The 26,077-nt window shown below is 44.2% G+C and overlaps 2 protein-coding genes across 11 annotated transcripts; both read left to right on the top strand.

The window, feature by feature from the left end:
• Positions 1 to 313: 313 nt before the first annotated feature.
• On the top strand, positions 314 to 13,153 carry LOC124849312 (WD repeat-containing protein 49). Of its 9 annotated transcripts, none has more exons than XM_047327729.1 (19): positions 323 to 1,698; positions 3,141 to 3,387; positions 3,500 to 3,646; positions 3,861 to 3,983; positions 4,068 to 4,239; positions 4,348 to 4,394; positions 4,491 to 4,628; positions 4,799 to 4,987; positions 5,722 to 5,913; positions 6,007 to 6,474; positions 6,629 to 6,778; positions 8,177 to 8,361; positions 8,669 to 8,808; positions 9,537 to 9,685; positions 9,772 to 9,983; positions 11,310 to 11,413; positions 11,974 to 12,020; positions 12,212 to 12,338; positions 12,596 to 12,895. In XM_047327729.1, exons 1-18 carry the CDS (start codon positions 1,592 to 1,594, stop codon positions 12,299 to 12,301), a joined length of 2,907 nt encoding a protein of 968 aa, XP_047183685.1. In that variant the 5' UTR covers positions 323 to 1,591; the 3' UTR covers positions 12,302 to 12,338; positions 12,596 to 12,895. The 9 variants fall into 9 exon arrangements, 7 of the variants coding, with proteins under 7 accessions (XP_035467941.2, XP_035467940.2, XP_035467939.2 ...); XM_035612044.2 differs by lacking the exon at positions 12,596 to 12,895 and adding an exon at positions 12,902 to 13,153 and having other exon boundaries at positions 324 to 1,698; XM_047327728.1 differs by having other exon boundaries at positions 324 to 1,698; positions 12,670 to 12,895.
• On the top strand, positions 12,935 to 25,890 carry fam20a (FAM20A golgi associated secretory pathway pseudokinase). Of its 2 annotated transcripts, XM_047327732.1 has the most exons (13): positions 12,935 to 13,072; positions 14,677 to 16,304; positions 16,416 to 16,566; positions 18,037 to 18,230; positions 18,548 to 18,598; positions 20,031 to 20,109; positions 20,707 to 20,799; positions 22,261 to 22,376; positions 22,939 to 23,119; positions 23,736 to 23,845; positions 23,954 to 24,035; positions 24,123 to 24,182; positions 24,280 to 25,890. In XM_047327732.1, the coding sequence occupies exons 2-13, from the start codon at positions 16,196 to 16,198 to the stop codon at positions 24,548 to 24,550; spliced, it is 1,497 nt and encodes a 498-aa protein (XP_047183688.1). In that variant the 5' UTR covers positions 12,935 to 13,072; positions 14,677 to 16,195; the 3' UTR covers positions 24,551 to 25,890. The 2 variants fall into 2 exon arrangements, with proteins under 2 accessions (XP_047183688.1, XP_047183687.1); XM_047327731.1 differs by having other exon boundaries at positions 14,677 to 16,566.
• The last annotated feature ends 187 nt before the right edge of the window (positions 25,891 to 26,077 follow it).

The raw sequence follows: 26,077 nt of genomic DNA, 5'->3' as shown, positions 1-26,077 counted from the left end.
ACATGACAGCAAGAGTGGCGGCTGATAATACTGATATTTGATCACACCTTTGGGGAAATAAAAACACGACAAAAGCACTCTGGTCCGGTGTTAGTTCGGTGAGAGACGGTATAGAGTGTATACGTCAAACGCTCTCTGCGTGTTTTATTTCCTGTGGCTCCATCTAGTGGCTGTGCCGGGTATTACACCCCCCAGGCCCGATTCCTGATCCTGCTCAATCTATGGGTGGGCCTCGCCCTGGATCGTCCCCCCTCACGTGATTGGCTGGTGCACCTGAGAAGCGGCTGTCAATCAAGCCAGCAGCGTGTCTAAAGACTGAGGAGGATTTCATCACATCAGACTAAGTTAGATCCTTTAAAATGTCTTTGTCAGACATGATTTTCTAGCCAGGAAGCTGGAGGGAAGAGCTGTGTTTCTACTGCTTTGAGTGCTGTTAGGGAGATTGTGATTGTAACCCTTTTTGTCCTTCTTAGGAGTTTTTAGGCTAGGATTGTATTCTGTTTATGTCGTCGTCGTCGACAGCTCTGTTGTTGTTTTGTTTTTGAAGTGGTTGGACGCAAGTGCAACCACATAGTTTTTTCCGGGATTGTGTTTTTATAACTGTGAATAGTATTCTAAACAGCAGCTGAAAACTGGCATCCCTGTGAATTCTTTGGGGAAAATACATGTCATATTCATTTTCACAATGTACACTGTGCAGTTGAATTATGTGGATGTCTGAGCCTGTTACAGTAGAGGCTACTGGTGTGTGTATATACCGTAGGCCTAATATTAGACCAGGTAAAAGGAATGTCCCAGCAGACCTGACTCCACTGGGACTTGTGTACCTTCATCAAACATAGCTGGGCAGCTCATGCTCACTGAAGTGGCAAAACTTCTGTGGTCTGCCTGACAATAATTAAACTGAAAATTGGTTTAACATGTCTGTGAGGCTACAAGAACAAGGCAAAGTGTCTTCACTTGTCTCCTTTACCAATTTTTTTTTCATTTAAAATATGTTTACACAGAACATAGACTAATTTATGCTTTAACTTCTGCATAGTCCTCATTACCTCAGAGCAGCTGACCTGTCCTTGTGCAAAAGTTAGCGAGCTTTCCTCTCCTGGGTCTTGACTCCTTTGCCTCTTTAAATGATTAACCCACTGAGAGCTTGGCTCTGTCATACCCCCAGCGGACTTGCAGTGATTTTGGAAACTCCCATGTCTCCACGGTCTTCTCTTCAGTGATGTGTTGACTCTCCTTTTTCAGTGGGGTCAAACACTTGTGACGGGTGGCTTATTGATTCCTGGACATTCCTTTCCTGTCTGGATACAAGAAGCTTTGTTTGAGTAAATTGGGTTTGCATGACAAGACAGAGTGAGGGATGGAAACAAAGGCTCTGCATGTTTAGACTCACGGTGCACGGTGGTGATGATCTCAGGTTGGACGAAGCACTGCCGAGGGGAACATCCAAGTGGCTGCTGCATCTCTTTCTTTTTATCACCACTTAATGTTTGGAACTAAAGAACGTGAAATACTGACTCTGGATTACATTTGGATTCAAAATTCAACGGAAAAAAGATGGAGCAGTATCTGTTGTTTGAAGAATTGAATGGGGAGTTCAGACTGTGAAGCTCAGGTTATCAATATGGATACCTTCAGAAACAAGAAAAATCCTTGGGCACTTTATGAGACAGAGGTGCCACACAGCAGATTTTGGTGAGTTTTCCGTAGTGTATCATTACGTATTTTATATTGATAAATGTAACTCATCCCTGTTGGTATACTGTTCATTGAGTTTGACCTGTTACTGCATACCATAGCCAATTTTCTGATACATGTAGCATACAACTGTGTTGGCTGCACTTCAGTACCACTAGAATGTTAATCTTACAATTACTGTCTTATTTCTCCATTTGTACCTGATGGTGAATTGTATATGTGCAAAGCATGAATTTTAGTCCAAGACATTCTGAAATCTTATCACCTCAAATAGCCCGTCAAACAAAAATCTCCCAGTTGAAAAAAACTGCTATGTCATTCTTCCATCTACCTGCTCTGTTAAATGGGAATAAGAGAATGTATGTTGAGTCTTACATAAGAAGTCAAAGTCTTTTCAATTCACATATTTTCCTCCGCCCAAACACTACAGACACTAGACACGAATTTCTCCAGCCGACCCTCCACACACACAGACCAACGCAGACTCTTTCAGATACATCAGCTTTTTAAACTCCTGTTTCGGCAAAACCTTGACACTTTTATTACTTAATGATTTTATGGTCCCATCAGTTGATTGTGAGAAATGCGTATGATGTAAAGGACCCCTCATGCATGTGCTCATGGACCCGAAGGAGAGCGCACAATGCAGAGACATGTGACTTATTGTTTCAGTGCGTAGTCGCCCCGAGCAACAGGGCCACACAGGAGCTGCTGGTGGCCAGGAACACATTGATCTTTCGAACACATGTCCCAAACCTCACTAACTCCCTCATCACTTATTCCCCATTATCAGCAGTCACAAAGCAGCACACACATCAAGACCCACCATTCAACTTACTTATGTTCCTACAACTTATTGTGCATCTCAGAAAGAAAAAAAAAGTGCATTTCCATGAGACTTCATATTGTGATTTCTAAACTTTTGTGTGGAGCAGTTGTGTGTTGTCCCGATGCCGCCACTTGGGAGCGCTGCATTCATCCTGCTGCAAGCCTTTCACCACACACTAGAAATTGTCCCTGATTGATTTAGTCCTGCTTACAGACACCATTATTCCTTAATGCTTATGTCCTGCATTTTGTTTATTCCAACTGTAGGCCAGCACACCTGAGGAGCGGACTCAGAGGCTGTACCCATAAACTCTCAAGACTAATAATAATAACTCATTTTAGCCCACTCACAAAACATTTATCTAGAAGCACCAGCTCCTAAAACTGCAGAAAGTATGATGAATCCAGTGTATTAAATCTGTGGTTGTGATATTTAAACAGGCCCAAAAGGGGCTCCTGGTGGCAGTTGAGATCTTCTCTTTCTCGGGGAGAATACAGCTATGCAGATCTTAATTGGTGTTTGATTAATGATCAACATGAACACTGTCCAATTTCTGCACTGATTACCATTTTCCTTTTCTCTGATCACCGCTGCACTTGTTCTTCGGCAGCCATCCCGCCAGTGGAGTCAGCCCTGCAGAGAAACTGAGCCCCGAGCACCTGAAGCTGCTGAGAAATGCGTTCACCGCTCCAAAAGCTGGGGAGCAGACGCACGACGACAGGCTGCGTGGAAGGAGTAGAAAGAACCGAGGAGGAAATGACGAGCGTGGAATGAAGTTTGAAGAGTTCCGGGAGGTTCTGAGGACGGTGATCAGTCCAGATATTGAGGACAAATGGGTTGAGAGATTTTTCAGTGAGGTAATACAGAAATGAAGAGATGTATGTGTGAAATCTTAAACTCTCTGTGCCATCAAAAAAAAAAAAAATTACAATACAGGGACACTGACGTTTTAAACGTTGTTACATCCAGGTAGATATCAGCTGTACAGGACAGGTGAGGTGGCAGCAGCTGTGTTCATACCTGCTTCTGGAGTACACTGAAAGAGAGCGCGCCTCCATCCCCACAGCTGCTCTCTTGGACTCGCAGTCCCAGATCAGACACTGCGCTCACAACAAGGTAAGAGGAAAATGTGCATCCCTCCAATGGTTTAAACCGTTATACGGAAATACCTCATGTGGGCAAATGTCATGTTTTCTGTGTAGATCCCACTTTCCGTTTTGTGCAGAGATTCAGGATGAACCCACTTTCAGTTCTACCTGCTCAGCTGAATCTGGTACAAAGCATCTGATCCGTTTGTATGAGATTAGCTCTTATATTTTCTCATCTGCAGCGAGAGCCAACAGTGCGTGTGGTTGCCGTCTCCCACCCTCCTCCACTCCGCTATGTAAGTGTCAGTAAGGGGGGTCAAATCACCGTCTGGAACAGCAGCCTACACATCCTCAAAACTCTCGGGGTGAGTGACATCATGGCACGACTTCCACATCCACATGGAAACACGATGCACTCACACCCCTTTCTTTTAACATTTACTCCTCAGCTCGCTGGAGACCCAACAGAGGAAGTGGCCAACACAAGAAGGTTCAGAGGCTGGACCACTGATGCGGTGTACATGGGCAATGTCCACATGGTTGCCATAGCAACCGACTCCAGGGATCTGCACTTTGTCAATGTCTCAACAGCCAGTGTATTTGAGGATGTCCACCTATTTGGTATTGCTAACATGTTTTAAAAATGTATTAGCTGATCACTAGTGAAAATGAGTTACTGTACAAAAATCTAAATTCAAAATCAAATATTTACTCTTTATCTCATGAAAGGGTTCCGCAGTGTCCCCACTGCTCTTTGTTACTGGCATGATGTCAAGGTATGACCACTCTTTCTTTGGTAAAGTATGTTCGATGGATTCCCCTCTGAAAGGAAATAATTGCTCACTTCCATTCATGTGTTTGTCCCTCCCAAGCGTCCAGAGCGTTCCCCTCTGCTGCTACTGGGGGATGAAAAGGGAGGAGTCCACCTGATGTGGTTCCTGGACCCCTCTAAAGGTCTATTTAAGAATCCCTCCAAAAAACAGAATGGCCCGCACAGGATCTTTTTCCCAGTAAGCTTGACATGTCTAATTTAGCTTATTTCTGTTTAATTATTGAGCCTATTCCCTGGTTTTTGTAGAAAAACTGAGGCAGACAGACAGCAATGTTTTGCACTTGCTAATTGCACTTCAGTTTAACAAACAACACTCAAACATTTACTTGTCATCCATCTTGACAACAGGACCTAAGTGAACACAGCAAGATGGTCTCCCACCGTTACATCCCTAACGTCCACCAGGAACCAATCAACAGAGTGATGTTTGAGCCCAGTACGGACGTCATCATGACATCATCTGAAAGTGACACCAGCTCTGTGGTCTTTTTGAACGTGACTCTGAAGCGGGAGCCGTACGTTTGGAAAATGAATCAGGTAACTTACATGACAAGGTCAGTTCGCCCAATGATGGATCGAGTGTAATAGGGTATATATTTTCATACATCAGATGTGTATTCATAGACTTTATTTTAATAATAGCATGAGAAGATAAAATGTTAAATTGCCAGAGGAGAATGTAACGACCTTTGTGTTTGATCAACACTAACGTGGCTCAAGGTCATGTACACATGTGTGGGTCACAGTATTCAGATCTGGGTGATACTGACCTAACTGGGTGGGTCACGGTTTGACCCTCGACTATCATTCTAGGAAAACCTTTTAAGATGTCATTAAGGTCCTTGCATGACATATATTACATAACTCGTTCAGGGAATTACCCCTGGCCAGTTTTATCCAGAAGAACAAATATGAAATGTGAGTCAAGTTGCTCGCATCTAAAGTTTGCTCCCACCCGGCGTGGGGTGGCAAACAGTGTCACTGACTGTGGAGAGAAGACGTAACTCTGTTGCACAAAAGCTTATTAAACTGGTTGTGGTCGTGTTTCCTGTTATGCACAGTGGCTTTTGTTGAACAAGCACAGTAGTTTTACACCCCAATTAACTGTCAGGACATTTTAACAATGAAGCCACCCTCTCAAACTCCTCAGTGCAAACCCATGAGACGAAAAGTGTGTGTGCTTAGTTTTCTAAGTACAATACAGAAACATTAAACACCAGTTTGTGCACATGTCTGTCTCTCAGTCTAAGGTCTTTGTGTGTCTGTTTCAGGGGGCCAAATGTTTTGACTACAGTACATCTCTGCAGTTGATGGTCACGGGAGGTTGTGACCGAGCAGTCAGACTGTGGACTCGGTTCGTGACCACACGTCCTGTAGCCACACTGCTCGGTCACTGCGCCACTATATTGGATGTTGCAATCTACTCACCCGTTGGGCAGATCTTCAGTTACTCTAGAGATGCTGTGAGTTATAATGTGTTGTTATAGATGAAGTACTACGACAAAGCGTGTGTATTTATTATTGAATGGACTAATGTTTTTTTTTCCTTTTGTTAGGAGTTGAGGGTTTGGGACATTTCTACACATCACTGTCTGAAAACTGTCCGTCTGCAGTTCCCATGCCAGCAGCCAGGTCGAATCCCAGAACATGGCAACTTCCCTTTCCTGTTTCTGAGCCCTCCTCTTCCTGCAGAGACACAGCCTCATTTAGTGGTGGGATGCAAAGACTACCTGGCAGTTCTCTATCTGGCGGAAACGAGAAGAGGACCGGGTGGATGGTCGACGAATGAAGACCGGGAAACTGGACCGGAAATTGGTCCGACCCTCTCCTGTGCTCTGTACAACCCCACCCTGAGACAGGTGGTGACCGGATATGCGGACTCATCTGTGTCTCTGTGGGATGTAGAGACAGGAAGTAGGCGGCTTCAGATCCTAAATGCTCATGGAGAAGATGAACTCATCTGTATGACACTAGACTCCTCCCACAGAAGACTGATCACTGGGGCTCGCAGCGGCACTATTAAGGTTTGAAAACCTATAAGTTTTTGTACAAAAACACTGTTAACTGGAACCTTATATACAGGAAGTTGCTTACCTCCGCATTTACAAATGTATGTCACAGTTAGTATGAGAAAGAGTTTGTTAGTGAGTCGTCCCTCTTGCTGACCCCTCCAAGCAGGTGTGGAACCTACTGAATGGCCTTAACCTGCACAAGCTGGAGCCTGTCACCAACTCTGAAGTAACCAGGTTGACCTGTCTCCATGACAACAAGCTGCTGGCTGTGGGATGGAGCCAGCGGATCATTCAGTATGACATTGGCGCAGCAAAGGTAAAATAAAAGTGCCTTAAATTGATAATCCACAGCAGTTTAACGAAATAGATTTTAATTTCCCTTATGTAACTCAGCACCAGGCTGAAAAAGCAGCCCTTCAACTTTCTGGTTTAAGTTTCAAGCCTGTTTCCCCCTTGACCAAAACTAGCATCAGTGATAGGTGTAGTTGGGTGGGGCTGGTGGAGCTACATACTTGGAAACTAATCCACTCAACAGAAAGTCATTTGTCATGTTTCTGTCAGTTATTGCCATTTGTTAGGAAGATAGATTAAGAATAGTGCAACAAGTACTGTGTGAGCACTGGCACAGAGCATTGCTGTGCAGACAAGGAAGAAGTACCACCGACTAAAAATATTATTAAGTACATTAGCAAGGCTTGCGGAAATAGCATAAATATATATTTAGGATGAAAAGTAAAAACAAACAAAAAATGCTCACCCAACCAGAGTCTTGCCCTCAAGTCTTTTGCTCCTCCACAACTTCTTCCCCAGATGTTGAATGCCGGATGATGAGTCTCTCACAAACAGTTTACACCATGGTAACTAGCCTGACACAGAATGCTTCCTGCAACAGCAGCACAAAATATATCCAACTAAATCTGATAAATTACAGTAATTCTTTGTAACTTTTTCTGTCTTTTTTTGCTGGTAAAAAGTATGAATCCTTTTTTTTTTTTTTTACTTTTTTTTTTTACCAGGAACAGATACCTACCCACACCCACCTACAGATTTATTCACAGGCCATGAGAAATAAAGATGAAGCATTGCCAGTGCCAGTGTGAGCTGCAATGTGAGACAAATGTCTGGGTGTGCACACCTCAAATTCCTGTGTAACACTGAACCTCTAAACCTTGATGCTGGCTCTCCCCTGTTATAATGTTTCCATTATAAAGCCCACTGTTTCAGCAGAGGGAGGTTTTTGAAGAGAAAAAAAAAACCCACTTAGAGTCCAAAAAAAACGGTGGGGAATGACTTTGATATCGGTGAAATACGTAAATCACGATTACATTTACACATCCACCTGGTGAGATCAGAGACGCCTGCGCAGTGGAAGACATCTGCGCCATTATTTCTAAGACATCCACCATGCTGAGTCGGTGTTATTGAGCTGACCACAACGTTCTAGCCCAGAGGTGCAAACCAAATCAGGAAACCAGTGAAGGAAGTGGAGCTGCTTTCTGCAAGGCAACGCAAACAATAACATGTAAATTTGGATCATTTGTAAAGTGTCACACAGTGGGAAGTGGTGTGCCGAGAGTTTTACTATTACAAATAACAAGGCCCTGGCACACATTAGAGCCTGGAGACAACATAGCACTTTTTTTAATGTTAGCACTAAACTGCTTAAGTTTGTGATATTCCATTTTAATACTGCATTCAATTGTTTCCACCATAGGACTTGTATGTGAGGGCAGACATGTCATGGAAGTCGGCCGGTGTCCATAAGTCAGATATCCTGGCTGTGTGTCAGTGCTCTGCTATGGGGGTTGTTGCCACGGCGAGCCATGATGGAGAGATCATCATCTGGAGGCTGGAGACACAAGGACCACTGCTTCACTTGGAGAGAAAGAGACAGGCAGGGTGAGGGAACACAACCATGCATGTGTCTTATGTTGTGTGAGGTTATTGTGCTTTGTATTGATGCATCACTTCAAACTGCTGCCAATCCTTTACATTTATCAAGCGAGATAAGTAATGCACATGACACCCGGGTGAAAACAACCACACACAGGGTTAGGGTGACATCTTTCAGAGCACAAACACAACAACCTCTGACCTCTGAACTCTATCTCAGACTAGAGATCAACAAAAGGGAACTGCATCATTAATGGGAGCCAGCTTTTACATTGTTTTTGTGTGTGTTGTTCCCCGACTTGTGTGATTCCAGAGTGGTGCCCCCTGTGGACACCCTCTTGTTCCTGCAGCATCGAGCTGCAAACAGAAAGCTGCGGAACAGAGGTGTCCTGGTGTCATCGCAGGCTGGCTGTCTGTCCTTCTGGAGTATCACTGGGCAGACACACACCTATGGTGGGTGAGGCACTGAAGACAGAGTTACAAGTGGGACTGATGTGAGGTCTTTTAGAAAAAATGAAAAAACGAAAATATCAAATTTTCAATTAAATCCTCAACAGTCTGAGTGAGGTGGAAACATTAAATTGTACAAGCAGTTGACGGGCAGCTGTCAGTTTTAATGAGCCTCCAATAAGATGGATCTTTAGTCTGAAAAGTCAGTCTGAACTGTCGACTTGGACATAGTTGTGGGCTGCCATTCCTGGCAACCCACAACTATGTCTCTTTCCAGATCCCATCTGTGTTTAGTGGTGTGGGACTCATGCACTGTGACCGCTGCGTATGTGTATGAGCATGCACGGATGCATGTGTGTGTGTATGAGTTATCCAGTGTGCATTTGTGTGCATTGTGCACTGTGCATTGGTCTGCGTATGTGTCGCTGCATTTTTTGAGCAAAGAGGAATTTGGGATTGTGACATATCGGGGAGATTTGTGACATAACAGAAAGCATTACAAGGTACCAATTGGTCTCAAAAGCACATTTGTCATTTGAGTAGACACTTTATTCTTGAAATTGGCAAGAGATCTGGATATGAATAGAATTGCTTGCATGTAACTTGAGTGAACCAAGTGTGGACCTTCTGCTGAGTCTATCGTCAAAACAAAAATGCATCTAGATTTTACTTGATTTCCTTAAGTTTGGAAAACTGCATTCTTACAATTCTGATGTTTCTCCTTATCACAGGTCAGTTTTATGCTCCAGAGCAGCCAGGCGTGCGTGTGCTGAGCCTGAGCTCAGATCAACCTGCAAACACCATCCTGGTCTCTGGAGACACGACGGGCTGGCTTCAGATCTGGGATATTTCTCACTATGCGCTGGACATCCAACACGAAGTGAGCTGAGCTGTGAAATTAAGAAGAAAAAAAATGGAATGTGCAATGTATATACTTGTTATGCATGTGATTCTCTCTCTACCCAGTCAGTTTGTGAACGGCCTGCTCTGCTACAGTGTTGGAAGGCGCATGAGAGAGGAGTAGTGAGTGTGGAAGTCCTGGAGGTGGCTGACAGACTGTTTGTCCTCTCGGCCTCGGCCGACGGTTCTGCTGGACTGTGGACAGAGGACGGAGGTCACGTGGGATCTCTTGGACAGGAGGTGATGTGGAATATCACTGATGCAGCTGCGCACCAGAGGTGAGTTTATGAGTATGTACTGTGTGTATATATATATACTGTGTATATATATATATATTTAATAACAGGAAGAATGAAAACTATGCTTGGAATCAACAGTGCATTGAGTAACTGTGTACATACATGACTGAATTATATCTAAATGCATTAAAACAGAATCACAAGAGATATAAAGTAAATGATGCCAAAAATCTGAGTTGTTTTTCTTTCCCCATCTGACAAAGTAACTGCGTACTTAGGGTTAACAGCTCGACTCCCTGTGTCACTCAGTGGCTTGCTAACTCTTCCGTAGTTGGAAATATGACCTCACGCACGCTGCTGTGAAGCATATTCAGTCCAAGGTTTGAGGATGACGTGTGTAAACATGGCAGTCTTTTTTTGGGGGGGGAATGGATCATTCAGTCCTGCCAACGCAGAGTAACTTCTACCTGGCATACCGAGACCGCCAGTATCAGATGCAGGACGTGTCCAAACCCGTAATGTCGTCAGCAGTGAGCCCAAAAATTATTTTTACCAAATCTAATATGGAGAATGTTTTGAAGAGCAACATCCTGCTGCTTGCTCGTTGTTTCCACAGCTGTTTGAGTCTTAAATAGAGACTAAAGTTTGGTTAAAGGTCATAAACTCTGGCTTGGCACGAGCCTTTGCTGTGCGCTTGACTGCATTTCTGTCACATGTTAGGTAACTTGGATCATAAAGGAGAGAACTGAAGTAATTCAATTTTAAGGAGGACAAAAAGTCACTGAAGACAGAAACTGAAAGACAGTCAGCACACATTCAAATACATCTGAATGACTGAGGCAAAATCATTACATTATTTATTGTTATGGTTGAATTTCTTGTCAAGACTCACTGCAGATGGTTTCGTGTAGTCACTAAATGACGATGCACCACGTGGTTGGTTGTACTAAAATATAAAGGATGGATTATGGTGCTGTATTGTGTATGTGTGTGTTTAAGAAGGGAACGAGAGAGAAAAAAGTTAGTGGTCTTAAAGTCAGTGTCGTTTGCATCTACTTTCCTGCTCCGCTCGTCTCGGTGTCGTCCCATCTGACTAAATTCTGTGTAGCCTCATTTAACAAGAAACCTCCAGAACCAAGTGCAGGCCCACCACACCACAGAGAGCAACAAACATTCTTACAGATATCAGACTCTGTGACAAAATATCATCCGTCAGAGATCACTGATCCAAGTCCTGTCTGGTTTCAGGACCTTGACACATGAGCCAAACTGGGAAAGCTCTATCTAAAGTAAACAGCTGCGTGTTTGCACAAGTGGATACCCTTCAGCAAAAGGGGTGACATGTTTTGACTCTGACACTCATAGGGAGATACAGAACAACCTGAGGGAAGAAACTGATGAGGAGGGGAGGTGTGACGGCAGCAACTTCACACGTCAACGAACTTCACAGGAAGAAAGCGGTTGTGAAGGTAAACATTCAGCGCCACCAGGCTAATTAAACCTGATACTCAAGATTCAATCTTGACCAATTTCACCACATTATGAAGAGTTCCGAGTCATAACATTCCTCACATTCTCCTCCTCTGTAGTCTGGAGCTCAGTTTGGGAACATTTGGGCAATGTTCCGCTCCAGAGACCCAGGCCAGATTTTAAAAAGTGCACAAATGCTCAATCTCTCTGTGTGTGTGTGTGTGTGTGTGTGTGTGTGTGTGTGTGTGTGTGTGTGTGTGTGTGTGTGTGTGTGTGTGTGTGTGTGTGTGTGTGTGTGTGTGTGTGTGTGTGTGTGTGTGTGTGTGTGTGTGTGTGTGTGTGTGTGTGTGTGTGTGTGTGTGTGTGTGTGTGTGTGTGTGAGTGTGTGTGTGTGTGTTGCTGCGTGTAAGTGTGTACCTGTTCCTGCACTTTCCTTCTTCTGTCTCCCTGTTATTTAGAAATCGCCAAAATAAGCAATTAACTGTGCTTTCCCTGCAACCACACCCAGGCAGACACACACATTAACTCACTTAATGTCGTCTTTTGTCAACCGCTCCAGCTTCATCCGCCAGCCCAGCAGACCAGGAGCAACCTCAGCAACCCATGGTAACCTTTGACCTCACACAACTAGCCGCTGCTGAGCATAAAAACACTGTGGATATTGGAACACACACACACACACACACACACACACACACACACACACACACACATTTGTCATTCTCATCTCGGTTGTCTTCCACGCACGCATGCTCATCCATCCATGCGACCGTCGTCTGTGCATCTGCGTGTTTCAGTATCTGTGTGAGGACTTCTGCCAGACGGCAGCTCCATGTTGCGAGAGGGGCTGCCTGTTTGATGACACGGATCACAGCTATCACTGTTGATTGGCTGAGTCTGCCGCGTCAAACTCCGGTCCTGCAGGTGAGTTTACGTCCTGTTTCCTGAATCCTTTCCCCACGTTTTCTCCTGGTCTTTGTGTCATGTAGGTGCCCGTTGACTGTAATGATAAATAATTAATCTAATCATTACATCCTTTTTTGAATGCATCTCTCTGAACTAATCAAACTGAAAAACATATATATTTTCTAAAGGGTTAGATGTTTGTATGGTAAATATGAAGCTTCTTAGTTTGTCGTAACTGCTGTACATGTTTCTTTCGACCTCTCCGTCTGATGAAGCTTCTTCATCCTCTCTCTGTCTTCTATTTCCAACTGTGACCTTGTCCCCTTCGTCCTGTGCATTGTGCTGCCAGACTGTGCAGTGGTGGCCCAGACATTGGAAGAGGCTTTTCCTGTGGCTCTCAATTCAGCTCACTGTTGTGGAAGATGTTTTCCTGGAGGAAGAATGTTAGAAATGCCTTTTATTTTTACTGCTTTGAAAACCACATGCTACATGTTGTATGGGGGGAAAAAATGTTGAATTTGGAGTTTAAAAATTCTTTCCTTCATTTCTTTCCTCTTTTTTTACTTATTGCTTTTTTCCGGGAGATACTTCCACTGTGGATTTACCCATAATCCCCCAGGTGTCCTATCAAACTGGCAACAGGACGCTCAGTGTACAGCACTTGGAAGGAAAAGTGACCTGTCCAGCCTGATGTAGACAAAAATACAGACATTTCCCCCCCTCCCCTTTTTTAATGAAGCGGTCTATAAATGGTAAATTGAATTTGTTTAAACATGTGGAATAAATACTGTTCTTTCGGGATTTGTCTTCCTAAAGAAGAGCCTGTGATACTATACTGTATTTGCTGCACTGTCTTTTCTGACTGACATATCTTCTTTAAGTTATAGTTTTGAAATTGTGGGGAAATACACTTACGTATATACTGAGATTTAGAGGAAAAAGTCTTGATAATGCTCTCACCAAATATGAGCCGGCAGTTTGTTAACATAGCTTAGTATAAAGACTGGAAATGGGTGGAAACTCTTCTGCATATCAGCTCCTCTAAAGTTCACGAATGAACACATTACATACTGTGTATCCTCACTGCAACCTGATGTTTGTTTCCAGAGTTGACATTAAGCTAAGCTAAACAGATGCGGCCTGTGGCTTTACATTGAATCGACAGATATGAGTGGTGGAAAGTGAGGGTGTTTTTTTTCAAAATGTCAAATCTCCGCTTTGAAATCATGTTTGGCGACGTTACAGCAGCTTCACTTGCCCAGATTTTTTTGTACGTCTTTTATCATCAGTGAATTTTTCCTGATATCTTAGACGTCTGGGTCATCCAGACAAACAGACAGACATCTGAGCCATCTCACCCCTTCATCTCAACACAGGTCGCCCTGTGCTTAACACCACACCACCGCTGAACTGCACAAATTGGTGACACAAGACTCAGTGCCGTGCTTCTGTTTATTGTCTTTCCATATTAGATTTTAAAAAAACCTCTCTACACGCTCATCCCTAAAAAAGGGGTTATTTTAAGCCCTGGTCTGAATGTTATAGTGAGGGAGGAAGCCAGCACAGAGCTTCTTCTCGTGTTTGTTGCGCAGGGATATATACAGACACAGTTGGGACAAACAGGGTAAGTCGTCTGCACTTTCCTCCCCCTAGGCATCGGCAAGAAAACACGGTATTATCGAATTCCATCAAATATGCTACGTTTTTAGAAACATCTCCCATCTGCCCATGAACACAGATGGTTTGATTTGAGGTCGTTGAGTTTTTCGACAAGAAGGACGTACAGTACATTTACTCTTTTGTGCAGTGGAATAAAAACCAAATGATATACTTGTACATTTCTCAGAAGGGCATTTAGCTTAAAAATTAATAACTTCTGTTGTTATTGTAGCTGGGGTCTAGCAGGGAGAAGTCACCCACTTAGTGTGTGTGTGTGTGTGTGTGTGTGTGTGTGTGTGTGTGTGTGTGCGTGTGTGCGTGTGTGTGCGTGCGCGCGTGCGTGTGTATCCTTTCACTAATTTCCAACATCAGCTAAGGCTCCTCTCAGCCTGTTTTCTCTTGAGAGAGGATAAAACACCTCCCAGACACAACAGGGAGGCAAAAACACACAGACACACACACAGACACACAGACACACACACAGACACACACACAGACACACAGACACACACACAGACACACACACCCATGCAGGCGACAGATGTTCCAAAATAGCACAGTAACAACAGTGCAGATGCAGGCTGAGAAATGTGCTGTGAAATCCTTGTTACCTTACGCTATAAAGTTGCTCAGGGCTTTTGGAGCAGACACAGGCAACAAGCTGCGATGGTAATTTATTCACTGTATGTTTTCACAGGAATCGAAGAGGAGGAGAGTAAAGAAAAGGTGGCCTGCGAATGAAGGGAGGTCTTGTTTTTCGCTGCATGTTTCCTCGTTGTGCAAGAACTTGGATTTTTTTTCTTCTTCTTTCTTTCCAGCCCTTGCTTTTCCTGAACTTGTGTCACACTGTAGATCGGCACGACGGGGAGAAAAAGTGAGGGAATGAGTGTGGGAACTGCAAGCAGGGAGGAAAGTGCAGCTGGGAATTTTTGCCTGGAGCAAGACAGACCGGAGGTCGGTGGGGCGAAAAAAGGCAGAGGACGGATAAGGGCAGGACTGCGAGAGGTAGAAAGTTGACAGAGCAGCGAAGACGATTTGAATCAGGGATGAGATGAAGCGAGGGATGGGGGGAGGAAAGAGGATTCGATGAGATGAAGGAGTGAAAGTTGACTTTACTCCACGAGGAGCAGCAGGGAGGGGACAAGAGGATGACGGAGGGAAGGGGTTTCTTGGCCCCGTGCCTTCTCGGAGAAAAGAAGGGATATCAAGGCAAGTCACACACACACACACACACACACACACACACACACACACACACAGTCTACAAAATCACCTGTAACTCTGTACACTTGGATTCTCTCAACCGTCCTGCCAGAAATCTGTGAGGGAGGTAGCCGGTTCGCATACACACGTGTGAATGAAAACTGGGCTTGGACAGCTACAGCTGCGCACTAACACACACACACACACACACGCACACTCATTGCATCAGAGTGGATACTCGAGCTGGATGTGTTTTCTCTCCGATCTCCTGTGATAAGATTAAGTCCTGCTACCAAGGACTTGCTTTTACCCTCTCACTGTTAGAGAGGGAGAGACAAAAGGGGGAGTGTGTGTGTGTGTGTGTGTGTGTGTGTGTGTGTGTGTGTGAGAGAGAGGGTTCTCTATACCTTCACTGCTCATACTCAGTCTGATAACCCATCATTTGATGTTTGTGTACATACCTGCAGAGACACACCTACAATATACACACAAACAAACACACACACACACACACACAAACTCCCTCTGTACTCCCTCCCTCTCTCTCCCTCTCTCTCTCTCTCTCTCTCTCTTTCATACACACACGCCCTCCCTACTCCCTCTCCCACATACAAACACACACACACACATTCTCTCTCGCCCTCTTGTCCTCGGAGCACCGGGTCCCTGGAAGCAGCCGAACTGTCAGTGACTGTTGCTAACACATGCTCGCTCTCAGCTCGGCTCTTTCTTTGGCTGCTGCCAAGGGAGGAGGAGGAGGAGGAGGAGGAGGAGGAGGAGGAGGAGAAGAAGTGAGGCTGGAGGGAGCGGACTGAAACACGCACAGACTGAAAAGAGAAAGAGAGAGCCTTGGACCAACCCCTGGCTGCCTACAGCACCTCTCGCCTCTGCCTCGCTGTCTGTGTGGGAGACTGCAAGTGATGCCTCACACACTCTGGAGCAGCGCGTAGTCCAGACTTTCTTCAGGTTTCTCTGCTGCTCTTAGTTTCTCTTCTGTTCCTCCCTCCGTCTCAATGATGAGGAGAGACCGTCTCCTCTTGGCCGCGACCCTCACAGCCATCGTGTCCGCTGACCTCTACTTCATTCTCCTGCCAAAGTTGTGGAACTTTGGACGAGGATCAGGTCAGTTTTGCTCATGTGGTCCAGACAACCTCACCCTCCCCATGCAGGGGGGTCTCGCCACGCCACGTCTCTCCAACTGGACTTCTGTGTCGCCCCTGGCCGGTACGACAGCTCACCCCGCGGATGGAGGCTCGAAGCTGGAGAGGCTGTTTGCTCACCCTCTGTACAGCATCCAGACTCCGGCGCTGGGACCAGAGGAGAGGCTGGTGCAGGCGGAGCAGCTGATGGAGTACTACAGGAGGAAGGTGTCACGCTGGGAAAGGTCAGTGTACGTTTTTCAGGATTTGTTAAAGAATCACATTCAGACGTGGCTGATTTGACTGCGGAGTGCTCAGGATTTTGCAATGTCTGATCGCAAAGTCTTGAAATGTGACTTTCATCACTGTTGCGTCACTTTATTGTGAAAGACGAGCGCGTTCACTCGGAAAAGCACATGTTGAGGTTTGACTGTGGTCGCAGAGGCAGGGTCAGTGACATGACAGCCAAACTGAGTCCACGATAACAGATGTTTACCCACAGGCAGACCTCAGGGTGTGTAGACCGTTCTGTGAGTCATAAAAAGTCCGGTGTCGAGTGGGCTGGTGGCACAGGACCCTCATAAACATGTCCCTCTGAGAGCGTGCATGTGGAGCCGCTCTCTTTAAGGTAAACAGGGATTTAAAACTGCTCAGGCTTATCTTAATCTGTGGGAGCCGTGGCTGTCTTGGCTCGCGAGGCTGTCTGTCTGTCTGTCTGTCTACCCCGGCACAGTTGCACTCCCTCAGAGAGACACAGAGTTTGGGCTCTTATATTGGAAAATAAGAAGAAATATGAGCCATGGATCTCCTCCCTCTGCCGCTGTGTAAATTTGTGCTCAAAAACCACGGATCAGCCCCAAGGCTCATTAAGCAACATCACGCAACAACATCTCGCCGGCAGCAAACACACCTTGGGGGAAGCTTTGTGACAGGGGCTTTAGATGAACTATTAACAGCGGTTTCATTTTTAATGCTGAGAAAGGAACGTTCATTTCCTGTGCATGTGTTTGTGTCCTTCTTGGCAAACATTGCAAGTCATTTCCAATATAATGTTTAGCCCACAGTACCCTGTGGTCTGCACTTGTCTCGCATCCTGGTTGACCTGACCTGTCACTTCAGGTCGCTCGATGACTGATGACTTGGTGGGTTGACCAGTGCACAGACTCCTATTTTTAACCCTTCGCTCCATTATCACAGTATGTTCTCCGGCCCGTGATGGAGTTTGTTTGGGCTGGCGGCTGAACGTCCCACTCAGTGCGGTCAGTGCTGGTGATGTGGTGCCGCTCTTACCACGGACTAATTTGTGTTGCGCACACATTATTCTTGCTCCAAATTTTAAGTATGGCAGAGAGCAGAGAGGAGAGGGAGGAAATGTTGAAATCCTAAAGTTTGTCACGGCTGCCTTTAGGAACAATAGAGAGCCCATAAGACAATGAATAGAAGCCTATTTTGTGAATGGAAAAAAAAGCTGTGTGATAAATTAAATCAATGTCCGTATGGCCATGTAGTTCCTCATATCCTCTTTCATTTAAAACATTCTTGCAAGATCTACTGCAGGGAAATTCTGTTGAATGCACGCTGCTCTCTGTGGCCGTTCCAAAATGAAATACCACTCGTAAAGATTTGTCAAAATGTTGACATTTCAGTTGTCAAAAGTATAGTGGTTTGGATTCAGTCACTAAAAGCTACACTTTGTTCAACGTCCCACTGCGCAGACATATGAAACTCTTCAGCGGGGCAGCAGCTCTCTCCAACACAACTCTGATCGGACATGAAGTGACCTTTGACCCCGACGCCAGCTGGCTGAAGTTCCACCTGGGAATTAGTCGCTATGCTCTGTACTCCCGCGATGACCCTGCAGTTCCTCAACTGCTCAAGGACATGGCGAGGATGAGGGTCGTCAACGCAGGTGAGAGACGGGCGGACGGGATTTACGACATCTGTATGTCTTTGACAATGTATTGTAATTTCTGGATGAACAGCAGTTTGGATTTAAATGTAATCGAAGCAACCCAGATGGCTGATCCTAGTCTACATCTCGCTCACGTATGAAAAACTCCACAACAATTGCACAACAACAGTCCCCTCTTCCTTTTTTGTGCCATAAAACAATTGCGCAGTTCTCCGATTCAGCCGAATTATTGTGGTGGCGAATTATTGAGGTTAAAATCCTGAATATGATTGTTGCGTGTTTAGTAATGAACCGACAACCTTATTGTCTTACAGATTACACTCAAGATGAGAAGGCGCTAAAGGGAACATGCGATTGCACCCAAGGTATGGTCAAGTCACCACATACGTTCATGTTGTTTGACTTGAGTTGAAGTTTTTCATCTCGTTCCTCATGTTGCGCAGCTCTATGTTTTATGTACAGCGTGTTCGGTGACAAGCCCCATTGTTTCTCTTTTTCATGTTTTGGTCTTTTCTGCTGTGCTTGGCGGTACCGTCAGACACAAACACACTGCTTTCTTTGTGACAGTTTAATTTGGCTGCAGAGTCTGATTTGTCCTTCTGTATAAGACCCCCCCCCTCAAAAAAAGCAGGCATTGATTTGTGTTCAAAGGCAGCGCTCCAAATTAAATGTTTAAAGTCTACACACTTAGAGCAGAGCCAGTGTTTTCAGGCCTCAGCATACCAACCAGCAACCACCTACGTCGTCATCTTTTCTAAGTCCCCTTCCCCCTACAAGTGTCTTCTGGATCTTACTGACTGTCATTGGAAATAAGATTTTTTTACTGAATGACTTGCCTGGTAAAGTAAATATTAAATAAAAAACAAAATCTGTTCCCCGTTCCACTTTTATTTTATTTCTTTCTTTTTGTACCAGCGCTTTGGGTACATGAAAAGCGCTTTACAAATCAAATATATTATTATTATTATAATAAATTTTTGACTGAATCTCAAGCTGCATGCAAATCAAAGCTGCAGAATGTATGGATGATACTGAGTTCCTTTTTATAGATAAATGCAAATTTGATGGAAATGGTTTTATATTTTGTATTTTAACTAACAATATATAGTTTTCTCTCATATACTTTATGTACATGAAGTCAGTTATATTACATGTTTCGGTCCCGTCTGTGGCTCTCCAGCATCACTGCACAGTGAAGTGGCCGACCACATGTCTTTCTCTGCCAAGAAGAAAATGCACCAAAACAATCTATCCCTGCTGTTTTTAAATTTAATCTTCATGAGAATCTCATTATTTCAGTAACCAAGGAGCGACACAGTGCACGTTGGCCACAAACGGCCATTTGGTCCCCTTTGATTCATTTCAGAAATCGTAAACTCTGTATGATTGTTAACTATGCATACCCTGAAGTTTGACATAGTGCAACAGGAGGAGGCCTGTGTTTGGTCAGCCTGGCCTGCTGTTGTGACATTCTGTACTATACAGACAGAGAAAGGGGAACACTAGAGTGCAAGCTGTCTGACCAACCCCCAATTAGTTTATCACAGGGAACAGGCAGAGCTGGAAAATATTCCACAGTTTGAACTGGCCTCTGGGGATTTAAGCTAAAAACCAAATAATGACTGATCCGTGTTTACGTTTGTCAGGTTTGCCTGGTTCTCAACATTTGAATACCCAATTAGTTGTCATGTTGTCAAGGAAATATGTGTAAAGTAAAAGTGACTTGCTCTTCACTCGTGCGTACCCAACATCACTGACCACCTCGTGCTCCTTTCTCTTCCTGTCTCTCGATTACAGTGGTGAAGCCCAGTGGACATCACCTGAAACTGGCTCTGAAAATGCATAACTTTGCCAAGGCCATGTTCAAACCAATGAGGTGAGGACTGTCTCTGTTCTCCATCACACCGCATCAATAAGCTACTGATGTATACGAGTGCGTTTACATGCACATCCAGTATCCAGTTTTTGGAGTATCCTGGTTATGTTTTGCTGATGTAAACAGCTTAACCTTAGGATACACTATCCAGAGCAGAGGCCAGGATACTGTTTTTCATGTTCCATGCAAATCCCATCTGGTGAATAGAAACAAAAATGGATTAGGTTTAATAAGCCATTTATTAGGTGAACAACGGCACTAAAGATGTCTATCCCAACAACACAAAGAATGTCCTGATATGGTTCAGCAATCTATTTTTTCACAGAGTTGGTGTCCATGAAAATTTTACATTAGGTTACATAACATATATTACATGTATTACGGTGCATTATCTCACGTCATGTCATATGTGTACTTATGTCAGCCTAAAACATCTAGTAACTGTTAAAATTACAGTATATGCTGCTGACTGAGTTTGACGCTGCCGTGTGTGTGTGTGTGTGTGTGTGTGTGTGTGTGTGTGTGTGTGTGTGTGTGAGTGTGTGTGTGTGTGTGTGTGTGTGTGTGAGTGTGTTTGTGTGTGTGTGCGTGTGTCAGGCAGCAGAGGGAAGAGCAGACTCCAGAGGACTTCTTCTACTTTGTTGACTTCCAGAGGCACAATGCCGAGATCGCTGCCTTTCACCTGGACAGGTGCAGCCTCTTTATCTCTTATTTGTTTTTCCTGTTATACTATAAATGTCCTCTTTTACCCTCTATTGGTTTAGGGTTAGGGTTACCCTCAGTGGATTTATGCAGCAGTGTTTCCTATGGGGTAATTGTAGTTTCGGTTGTACACATGTCATTTTATGACATGCGTCTTCTGTTGGGCCCTCTATTTTAAAAGAATAATCCATGATGCAAATTTAAGTCAAACAAAAACAACCCAGGCACTACATCTCCCCTCGACGAACCGGATATTTTCCTGCTGTTGGTACGCATTCGACTCTGACAATCTTTTGCGTTCTTCATATGTGAACGGCAAATTCAATTTTCCCCGACATTTTCTACAGTACATGTCTAAAAAAACAGCTTAAGTCAGTAGGCTGACATTAGAATATATCTCAAAGCACTGCTTTGCCTAAATATAACCTCAAACTACCTTTAGCAAACATTTTTGGAAGAACAAAACACACACACACACATGCACACACACATTATCTCCCGGTGCAGACAAATAAACCACCCAATCCAATCCACAAGGATTTCAAGATGTTTGCAACTGTTTTTGCAATTCAGGAGTTCCCAACAGGCTGATCAGAATAAACCACAGTCCACTCTCACACACACACACACACACACACACACACACACACACACACACAGACACAGACACACACACACACACACACACGCCTGTGTAATTCTACATGAGCTGAGGTGAGGTGATTCACTCTGAAATACAGTCATTTGAGCGAGACAGTGTCATTAAGCAGCCAGTCATTATTTCACCACACAAGACACGTCAACAACTCAATCACTGTAATTCCCCTCCAACTATTACAGTTATACTGTATGTATCTGCTCTATTTTAATATCTATTAGTTTTTTTCAAATGTAAGAATCGTTAACATTTCACGTCACCAAACACAAAAAAGAGACAGAGAAGTCAGTTCTCCGCCGTCTCCCATTTGTAATTTATGGTGTTGTGCTTTTAATATGTAGCGGTGTGTCATCTCTCGCCGTTGTGTCTGACTTTTCTGCCAGAAGCCCTCGTCGTTATCGCTTGCAATCAGCAGCCGAGGAATGCGGGAAATTCGAGAAACGGCAAATACGACCGGTTGTTGTTTGATTACTGTTTGTGAGACATGACTGAAATACGGCCCCTCGGGGAGGTATAAGTTGCTGATAGTGCATATGAACACAGCCAGCTAAATTCCACAGCTGGCAGAGGCTGTCAATGGGACACATTCATTGATAGGAATCAGTAAAAAAAAACAACCATTGGCACCTGTGAAATGAGGTATGGAGGAAAGAGATAAGACTAGCATCATCTCCAGTGGGTCACATTACACTTACATAAGCATGAACTGTGTGAACTGTAAAACCTTTTCCTCACACTTTCACTAGAGATAACTTCTTTTTGCTGCTGAATTTCATCAATGTTTGTGATAGGGTCCTGGACTTCCGGAGGGTCCCGCCAGTGGCCGGCAGGCTGGTAAACGTCACGAGTGAAGTTCTCCAGGTCACCTACACTGACGACCTGCGAGCAGTCTTCTTCACCTCGCCGGGTAAAGCACGGGCACACCACTTTTTTTCAAAACAAGTTTGATATTCTTGGACAAAAACACTTTTTTCACTTAAATGCCATGAGTCGGTAAAATTCCGAGTTCCGAGTTTTATAATGGAACGGCAAGCCCTGACTTCTGCCGAGCTCAGACTCCCAAGGTGTAATGGAACGCAGCATAGCTTCATATCTACTGAGCTGACATGAGAGTAGTATTCATTTTCTCATTTCACCCTGCAAGACATGGAATAATCTTGTTGCCCAAAATGTTGTAGCTTTTAGAATTTAGAATGCAGTGATTAGCAAGTGTAGTCTATATCATGCAGAATTTCCATGGACAATATTTGATTTTTAGCAACACTTACTATATGTGTACAACCAAAGCATATCTGTGCAAACACATGCTTCCCTCCGAGTTATTTTGGTTGTGGTTTGATGTTCTTTTTCTTGCTGGTGATTCGACATCCAGCTGTACGGAAAGGCAGAGCTGATCAAAAAGCATGTAATTATATGTGAGCAGGAAACTCATTTTGTATTCTACCCTTTTTGCTCCGCTCCGCAAACAGCGAACAACACGTGTTTCTTTGCCAAGTGCCTGTATGTGTGCAAGACAGAATATGCTGTGTGTGGGAGCCCCGACCTGCTGGAGGGCTCCCTGTCTGCCTACCTGCCTGGCCTCAGCATTGCTCCCCGCATCTCCATCCCCAACCCCTGGATACGATCGTACACCTTCTCCGGGCAAGAAGAGTAAGACCTCAACCTCTGTACATTACAGAGGAATAACATTTTATCATATATCACAATACGTGCACTTGATAAGATGTCGTCTTGTGTAGCATGCGGCATGGCCCAAATTAAATGTATCTTTTGCTCACAATCAATCCAACTGTGGTTGAGACAGTTGGTGGCCTCCACAGCAAGTACGTTTTAGTTGTTTCAACATGAAATGAAAGACCAGATTTCCCACAAATCCTGTTAATATGCAATCAAATTGGATGTTTGTCTCTTTGTTCAAAGACTGGTTTTCTCTTTTAGGCTGTTTTTGAAACATGAGTTGCACCAGACGAACTGAAACCTCTTCCTGTTTTGCGCAATCAATCATCTAACCAAAGATGCTGTTTTTGTCTAACATCATAACAATAATGTCCCGAAAACAAAAAGTTGCCTGGCAATGATTTAGCCGCTTTTAAATGTGGAATACGTACAGCACATTAAACCAAATGTTGCAAGGACAGAATACGTGAGGACATTTAGAGGCAAATATGGACACAGTCTTTTACACATTGGTCCAAATGTGTGTCTTCATATCATATTAGGAATATTATATTCTTCTAACTGCTCTGTATCTGTTTGGGTTATAAAGGTGGGAAGGGAATCCGTTCTACTGTGACACCATAAAGCAGCTGTATCCATATAACTCTGGGAACAGGCTCCTCAACATCATAGACATGTCCATCTTCGACTTCCTCACTGGTATTTTACTCCACCACATTATCTTCTCTTCGTGTTACCAGAAGGCTTGTCACCATCAGAACACGTCTTTCCTCACACTTCTGTAAAGGTTGTGACCCTCGATTGCAGGTAACATGGACAGGCACCACTATGAGATCTTTACCAAGTTTGGGGACGAAGGATTCCTTCTCCACTTGGACAACGCCAGAGGGTGAGGAGAAAACACTGTAGGGCATTTCATTAATGTGAGATCATGTTTCGCAGCATCCTTCATGAGGCATATACATCCTGTGTTCAGGTTTGGGAAGCACTCTCACGATGAGATGTCCATCCTGGCCCCACTAACTCAGTGCTGCATGTAAGTGAGATGTAGACCAGCTTTTCTCTCTGCTTGGGGTTTTACTGAAATTGTATGTGTACAAATATCTTTACAAATATCTCCTTTCCCTCCTCAGGATAAAGCACTCCACACTGCTACGTCTCCAGCTCCTGGCCCAGCCGGGGTTCAGGCTCAGCGACGTGATGAGGGAGTCCCTGGAGGGAGACCCTTTACGGCCGATTCTGACGGAGCCCCACCTCCTGGCGCTCGACCGCCGGTTGCAGAAGGTCCTCCGAGTGGTCCGGCGGTGCGTCCGGAGACTGGGGGAGAACGGGGTGATCACCAGGGACTTTGTGAAATCCACAGAGCGACCTCAGGCTGCCACCGAGGTCAAAAAGAGCACGTAACAGAGGATGACAGGCTCCTCCTCTCCTTCCATACCGGCCCCTTTTGTACCACAGAGGACTTCGTGGGCAAGCACAGCCACCTGGTGAGCAAACAATGCTCAGATGGCTTTGATTGAAGGAACAGGCCATAAATGGAGGATGCTGTGAAGACTCATTGTGGAAGTTCAGACCGTGAATCACTGCAGGCCTCAAATTCCTATCACAGAGTGAGCTGTTCTTTTATTTAATAAATTCCCCCGAGGGCGGCTCTCGCTTTTCATGTGCACATGGGTCAGGGTAGTTACATGAAAAATTCAGACCTTTTACGGATCGATTGAAGACCAACTTGAGCTGGAGAATTAGCTGGTGGAGTAAAAAGAAAAAAGCAGTAACAGTATCAGGGAATACAGAAGTTTTCTTTCATACATGAAGCCATAGGCGCACTCTCACTGTCATACACATTAAGATCAGCAGAGGAGTTTGTGTGAGAGAGCCGTGATGCACTGGAACAGATGTTTATCGAATTATCAGTGAATATTCTGACTGTGGGAAGAAAGATTTGTGTGGTGTCAATGTGATGTTATAATTAAGAAAATTAAAGTTATTTTGTGATGACCATGTGAATTTTGTAGATAAATGATCACCTGCGAGTAACAGTTAAGCTGGGTGTGTGTGTGTGTGAGTAAGAGAAGTGCTGCTTATTAAACAGTCATTTGGTTTACTCCACCCCATTTTCCAGACTTGTAATTCCCCTCTGTCTCATCAGAGTGTTTGAACAGCTTTACGACATCACTGTCAACCAAAACAGGCTGAGACGGAGGACTGGCGAAGATAAAGCAACCAACAAACACGTGTTACATCGCACCACTTTAGTCATTCTGAACCAAGCTAACTTTTTTCTGATATAAATGTCTGACTGTGTTTTCCTCTGTGAACCAAACTCGACTATTTTTAACGAGATCTTCGGAGTCGGGGAATCCTGCCAAATAAAGTCAGACATGAGCCTGACAAAGCAGGCAGAGGGAGGCTGATGAGTGTCCATATCATAAAATGTGCTTTCGAGCAGATTAATCCCTTCATCCTGCAGCGTTTGTACAGTATATCTTCAATAAAACCTAGCAACAGGAATAAACATTGTAAAATCCTGTCAAAGTGGAAGGACGACCGACTGATTAGGACATCAAGAAACCAACCCCAAATTGCTATGAGCAACAATGTTGGTGTTTCCCAGAGCCATGTACAATTTTTAATAAAGTTTCAATCTTTGGCTCATTGTGAGATTGTGATGATATTAGAATAGAGGAATGACATAAATGTTATAGGCATAGATTGAAAAATAAATTAAAGTTTTTATGCAGTAATGACTGTATTCAAGTGACTTTTTATAGATGTAGGGCTCCATGATCCCCCTGGTGGACAGATTTCATATTACATCTATTGTAAAATGGTCCAAAACATTTTCCGACCCTAACAAATTCCACCTCATTTAAACCAGTTTCATCAAAAGTATAGTTTTGAAAATAAACATGAACTCGACCCCGTCACTGC

The sequence above is a fragment of the Scophthalmus maximus genome, chromosome 16, assembly GCF_022379125.1.
Source record: "Scophthalmus maximus strain ysfricsl-2021 chromosome 16, ASM2237912v1, whole genome shotgun sequence".
NCBI classification, from domain to species: Eukaryota; Metazoa; Chordata; class Actinopteri; order Pleuronectiformes; family Scophthalmidae; genus Scophthalmus; species Scophthalmus maximus.
Note: the sequence above shows the minus strand (reverse complement) of the source record. Positions and strands in the feature narration are given on the sequence as shown.